This window comes from Chiloscyllium plagiosum, chromosome 13 (assembly GCF_004010195.1).
Source record: "Chiloscyllium plagiosum isolate BGI_BamShark_2017 chromosome 13, ASM401019v2, whole genome shotgun sequence".
NCBI lineage: Eukaryota > Metazoa > Chordata > Chondrichthyes > Orectolobiformes > Hemiscylliidae > Chiloscyllium > Chiloscyllium plagiosum.
In genome coordinates, this window is record NC_057722.1 from 35,326,886 (window position 1) to 35,333,921 (window position 7,036).

Consider the following 7,036-nt stretch of genomic DNA (forward strand, 5'->3'; position numbering starts at 1 on the left):
AAAGTACTAGCTTTCAGAGCACTGTTCCATCATCAGGTAGCTGTGGAGTACGATCATAAGACACAGAATTTATTGTAAAAAGATCAGTGTCATGCAATTAAAGTGATATTGAACAAACCTAGATTGCTGTTGAGTCTTTCATCTCTTAAAACCACTTGCAGCCATTCCACAAGATGAAAGATTGATCAGCAATCTAGGTTTGTTCAATATATCATTTTAATTGTATGACACTCATCTCATGCTATAGATTCTGAGTCTTATGAACATACTCCACAGCTACCTGATGGAGTAGCACTCTGAAAGCTAGTACCGCCAAATAAACCGGTTGGACTATAACCTGGCGTTGTGCAATTTTTAAACTTGTCAACCCCAGTTCAACACTGGCTCCTCCACATCCTGAATAAACTAATTGAAGTAGTGAAACTGGTTTCCCTACCAAGTTGCTCCCACAATGCAATGTAAATGTTGTTTTCAAGGCTCACCTGACCCAACTTTCAATAACTGAAGCAAATTTTCCCTTAAATCTGGTCAACAAAGCAAGGAGTATGGAGAATCTCACAGCCAAATGATTGATATGTTGATCTTCCAAATCTTTGCTTTCAATTTTACATGAAAAACCTCACAAACATTAACACTGGCATCTCCAAACCATCACTTCAGGTCAGCATTGTTATTTGAAAGGTTGTGCAGTTTTATCATTACCATTCCTTTACTGTGAAGAGAGTAGTAATAAGATTTGAGAGACTAGGAATATAAAATGATATTTGGTACTCACTAATGGGATGTTTTCACTTTTAAACCTTTTATTTCCTCTTGATTTACAAATAATGTATTACACAATGTATCTGTACAGTTCCGGTCTTTCTTACACTACAATATGTTGGTCTCAATTTATTGGTGGAGAGGAAAATTGAACCAAGAAAATTATTTTAGAAGATTGAGAAGTGAAGAATGCGACAGTGAGATCAGGAGCGCAATACCACAATTTACAGCTCTGAGAAAGGCCCAGTTGGTTCTTTCTCACGGTAAGGACTTCCTTTCTTGTGGTGAATGACATGACTGTTGTGGCAAATTTTATCTACTGCAAGTAAGGTAAGCATAATGCACTTTTCCCTTGTATTTGTGGCAGTTGCTTCACCTCATTGAGATCACAAATAATGTCTTTCAGTATAAAACTTTGGTTTAAAAAAAGTGCTCAACATTTAATTTCACAACTTCAGCTTCTGACAATTCAAGAATAAAACTGCCGTATTCAGGTCAAGTATACAACTTTCTCAAATACTTCAGAATTAAAAATGGGCAACATGTTTTCTAATATAAATACACACTCACTCATTCACAAACAGAGGCACATTAACATCTGAACATTTTCAAGGCAACGTATTATGCTATTTACACTGGTCAAAGAATTGCAAATACAGTAGTCTCACATCAGGTGGTCATTTGTGAGAGTCATGTAGTTTACCTGTAAATCTATTTATAAAGACCTCAAAGTCTATAGTGTGTAGATGAGTTCATTTTAGTATCTCCAGTCTTTTTTTTATAATTACTGTTAATCATAGTTCATCAAACATTGACTGTACTTCCAACATCTTCATACTGAATAATGAAGTAGGGGAAGCTTTGGTCATCATTAAAGATGACAAAAATCTGAGGTTCCAGCAGATTATCCACACATGAATCATACAAATCACTGGAAGGGTCAGTAGGAGATTGAGGTGGTGGTCTCCGCATCGAAGGCTTGCCCAATGTGTACTTCCCTATAAGGACTTTTGCTAAGAACATATAATGAACACCTTCTTGTGACTTCTTTGAGAAGTTGTGAGAATAGCTTGCCTTTCTGGCAAAATAGCTGCCCTGTCCAAACATGGTGGCATGTTTTCCACACACCCTGGGGTCAAAATTATGTTTACAGATGGCATCAACCACATCCTGGGAGGTTCCATGAAACAGATGTCTTTCGTTAAGGATCTTGTCCATTTCGGACATCTTTCGTGACATGTACTCCTTTTTCCTGTAGCAAAAACAAAAAGATAAATTTACTGCATGACATGTGAAGTTTACCTTCTAAAAAGAAAAAGGAAAAGCCAGAGAAGAATAACTAGTGCGTCTATGTACAAATTCCATAGCCAAAACCAAGCACATTGGATAAAACCTGTGGTGCACATTCTATTTGATACAGCACTTTTCAACAGGAGAGTGAAACAAAATAAAAAAAGGATTTAGAATGGTTCCACACTACAATGCATCATTCAACAAATTCTCTTCACTTTCCAGGGTGTATTTTAACAACTAAGGCAGAAGGAACTCTAACTGCTAAATGCATACAATTGGAACCAACCTGCTGGAACTGATGTATGCCTTTTTAAGCTTTTCAATACAGCACCAATCACAAGTGATCTGTCCTAACTGCTTATCTTGTATTTACCCATATCGCTAATACCTTTCAATAACAGAAATTCATCAATCCCAGCTTTAAAAACTTTTAACTACTGACCCAGGATTAACTGTTGTTTACACAGGAGAAGTCCAAATATCTACCATCCTTTGTGTAACCTCTTGAAAAAGCCCAATTTTTAGGCCATGTCCCCTGGATGTAGGATTTTTAAATCAATCCTATCAGTTCCTCTGAATGTTTTAAACTTTAATCAAATCCTTTACAAAGTGGATAATGCAACCTAGCTTATATAGTGTCTCCTCGAAATTTGGGATCCAGGTTTAATTTGAGTAAATCTACTTTGCATTCCCCAATGCCAAAATATGTTTCAAAATATAGGGCCCAGACTGGAAAACAGTGCTTCAAGTGTGGTGTAACTGTAGCTTCCTATGTAGCTGCAACTTGACTACAAACCTTTGTATTTCAGTTCTCCAAATTAAAAAAGGCCAGCCTTTTAGATATATGTTTTACCTATCCATCACATCTGAATGTGACACGTCATTTTAGACCTCCATTCAGAATTCGTCAGCATTTAGGAAGCATTATGATCTAGCTGACACAAAGCTTACTACCATTTTTACCAGCTTCAGTTGTCCAGAATTCACTGTTTCAGATAACAGCTGGTTCTTCCCAACTTCCCCAATTTATACTAAAGTTTTGACAAAGATTCATCTGTGGTTTTTGATCCATATTTAGTTAGTAGATTAAAGGGCTGGGCACATGATTCAGTTTTAAAGCGAAGCCCGATTTTCACTTGAAATGTGTTTCCACCAGTAATGCTGTAACATTGTGTAAATATAGCATTACAGATCATCCACCCAGTTTTCATTTTCATTGGATTTCAATTCAAAATGAAAGCTTGGTAGTTTCTATAATGGGTGACCAATCTACTATGGCAGTTTTACAGCTAAGCAGCAGATGGAGAATACCAACGTACGCTATCATACCCATTTTTCGCTTTAATGTTTGGACACCTTTATGGCCTGGGTTAAAATCTTCTGCTCTATTCCATTACTATCTAACACTACAAGACTAATTTTCTGACATCATACCATTAACAGTGAGCAGGCAAGTATCTCTGCCGAGTGGAAATTCAAAACATTATTCATAATAAGCCAACTGCAAATACTGCAGTACAATCAGATATTGCAGTGAGTCAACAGTGTAACTTGGAACAAAGCAACTCAGAAGTAAGCTGCAATTAGCATAAAGGTAAATCAAGCCACCTCAGAGATTCACTCATACGTTTAGAAACATCACAATTTTAAATAAATTTTTGCTACTTAAAAATGCAATTAACTTCTTCAACCAAAAGACAAGCAATTTGACTCAGGGTCAATCTTTCATCTTCCACTGATTAGATTGGGTATTGTTGAAAAAAAGACTGAAATGTGTACTGCTAGTATATGAACTACTTTTGCGAGATCCAAAAGGTTTGTTTATAGTATCTCTACCACAAAATCGAAATGTACAAATAGACTAGTAATAGAACAGGTCACAGGTCAAACACTGCACATCATAACAAATGCTGAGTTATGTTCTATACTCATCATAACAGGGACTAGTATTCACAGTTCAAATGCAAGTTTAGTGACTGGATAAAACATTTTTGATTCAATCAATCTCTTACCTTTTATATTTTTCCCAAAGATACGGATTTTGTACCCTCAGTATATTTAAAATTCTAAATTTAGTTTCTGGTATTGTTTTGTGGAAAAGATTATATACAGTTCTATAGCTTTTGTCTTCTATGGAAACAGGCACTTGAATAAAATCTTCTGATAGTTCCATTGAAATCCATGTTTCAGGATAGAGTTTTGCATGGGAAGAGACAGCAGGAAAGCTGGCTTGTCGAACAACTGATCCATCTGGTAGTTTTGCAAGACCACCTAATGTACCAGCTAGAGTCCTAATAAGAAAAATAAATAAAAACTGTTAACTCTCTAGTGGCAGCATAAAATAGTTACACATGGAATCATAAAGCACTTTGAATAGCTAGATGGAGAATATAATTACTTGTATGTTACTCAAAAATTTTAAATCATGTCCAGCATAAAAAGAAAATACTGGTTTAACCTGAAATGTTCCCATCTGCCACATTGGCCATCTTTAGGGGCTCTCAGAATGAAACTCAGTTTTTTTTTGGAATTATAACAATCATTCTGGATTTCAATTCAGATTCTCAGCTCATACTCAATTGTAGTTCTAAAAGTGTGCAGCATTGTTGTAGAGATGTTAAAAAGAGGGCCCTTTTGTAACCTTTGATGGTTCAAGTGGACTTTAAAGATTCCCTGGTATTACCTGAAGACAATTAATTTTTTTTCACAATGAAACAATATGAGGCTAGTATTCATATGATACTGATTATTGGGACACTGATGCAGAATTGTTCTTTGATCTACCATGTAATAATAATTGCCACTCTTCAAAAAGAAAAACTGGCTCATGCATGAAGCACTATATAAATGGACTGGCATGTAGTAGCCATGAAGTTAAGAGTACCCCAGTACTGCTCTTTCCAGTGAAAGTAGAAAGGCAGCTCATTGCAGTATGTTTTGATGCATAAAAACAAGAAACCATAAGTTAATAGTACATGCTATATATTCAATATTTACAAAACTTTAAAAATCATCCATATAGTATTTAGAAAGTTGATGAGTGTGAGACAATGTATACTGTAATGCTAATATTTGACTAATCTCTAAATTGTATCACTGGAATTCTTAAACAGGCAGTCAGTTTTATTACCATTGTGTAATGTTTAATACTTAGGGAATCAATTCTTCTACTTAATATTGAAACCATCATTCTGCATTCTGATCACTACCTTTGTAGCTCTCAGAGTAACAAGAAAGGCACATTCCCCTGAAGATTTATTAATCCAACTTCATGGGTTATCCCAAATAGGTTTATAGCACCATTCACAACCTCATGATGTTGCAACTGCTTGACAGTTAAGGAAGTATTTTGAGGTGTAGTCACTGTTGTATTGGCAGTCACTTTGCACACAGAATGTTCCCATTTATAGGTGATGTGACTGTGACCAATTTGTTTTGAAGTTCTGTTAGTTAATGGAAAGATATTAAACAGGATACTAAGAAAAGGCTGTTACTCTGCTTCAACATGGTCTACGGGACCTTTTACCTCCACCTGAAGGCAGACCGAGCCTCTGTATAAATTCCATCTGAAAGATATTGCCTTGGATAATGCAGTAACCCCACAGTACTATTGCAGAATGTCAACATCAATTGCATGGACTTCATAGTCTCAACTAGATTCCATAAAATTTTGACTTACCAGCAGGAGTGCTTGCTACCCCTGACTCATGGCTGACCCACAGATGGCAGCACAGCACTAGTTAGTTAAACTGGAAACCCTGACAGTTGTTCTCCCCTCCCAATGCATGCATATAATTAAGCATAGTATTGACTCAGGAAATTCAAACCTCAATTATTTGGCTATTTGGTGGCCTACTTTTACAGAATTTATGAAACTCCCTCAATTGTCATTCCAGAATGGCATCTGGACCAGTATAACTAGTATTACTTATAGCTCTGCATGCCAATGAGGGCCAGAGGTTTTGGCAGCTGTCAAAAACTTGTAAAAGCAGACAGGAGTCAGGTAGCCAAAACAGCAAAGGAGCCCATTTAGCCCATCAAGTCCATGCCTGCTCTCTTTACAGCAATGCAGTCAGTCCTCTACCCTCACAATCTCTGCATAGTTTACCTTCTTCAAAAACAAGTAATCCTGTTTGGAGACATTATGTCATCACGATGGTTTCTCTCTTTTTGCCTGAAAGGCACACATGACAGATCAAAAGGTAGTGTTCATCCAGGTTAAAGAAAATCTGTTTGGAGCCTACAGGTTATTTTTGTAACAATGCCAATAAGAATGTGTGAAAACACTTCACAACCAATGACTTACTTTTTTGAAATACTGTAATGACAGCTATTATATATGTAAACAATAATGGCTCCAGGAACCATGTTACAGGATACGGAGAGAGGAGAAGTAAGAAATAAAACATTTAATGATACACATGAGGCTGGAGACCCTATGTTAATGCTGGAGGTAAGCATTGCTTCTGCTAAATTTTCAGAGCAATCAATCACTTTGCTTTAGACTGGCTGGAGGTTATAAAAGGTGAACAGAGGTGCCATTTTGTGCACAGACAGACAGAGCGACAGAGACAACAGCATTTAAAATAACTGTAAAAGTATCTTATACAATGAAATATTATATCTTCTCCAAACAGTTGAAAAATAATCACAATTTCCTGTAATTACATTTTCTGTGAAAGGATGCTGTGAAGGTGATTATTACTTAGATTTATATCAGATGCATCCAGCTGGGGTTGTGTACTGTACTCTATAGACTCCTTCAACTATTATTCCACTTGTTGGCATTTGACAATTTTAAATAAAATGTTTAAGCACTGCATATATCCAGAGATAATGTCAAAAGAGATCAAAATTAGTTCCATAAAGGGATAGAAAATAACCACAATTTAGCACTACTGAATAAAACTTCAGCGATATTTGAGGTAAAGGCTACTAAAACATATCTAGTTGTCATTCAAGTTATTTACATAACCTTGTT

The 7,036-nt window shown here is 36.2% G+C and overlaps 1 protein-coding gene across 1 annotated transcript in view; it reads right to left on the minus strand.

Moving 5' to 3' along the window:
* Nucleotides 1-1,176: 1,176 nt before the first annotated feature.
* LOC122556374 (TCDD-inducible poly(ADP-ribose) polymerase) overlaps nt 1,177-7,036 on the minus strand; it is a 24,814-nt gene continuing 18,954 nt past the window's right edge. The window contains exons 4-5 of the mRNA XM_043703009.1: nt 4,068-4,345; nt 1,177-2,014 (exon numbers count right to left, since the gene is read on the minus strand). Of these exons, the coding sequence (XP_043558944.1) occupies nt 1,567-2,014; nt 4,068-4,345 (726 nt within the window). The 3' untranslated portion in view covers nt 1,177-1,566. The remainder of the gene's footprint in view (nt 2,015-4,067; nt 4,346-7,036) is intronic.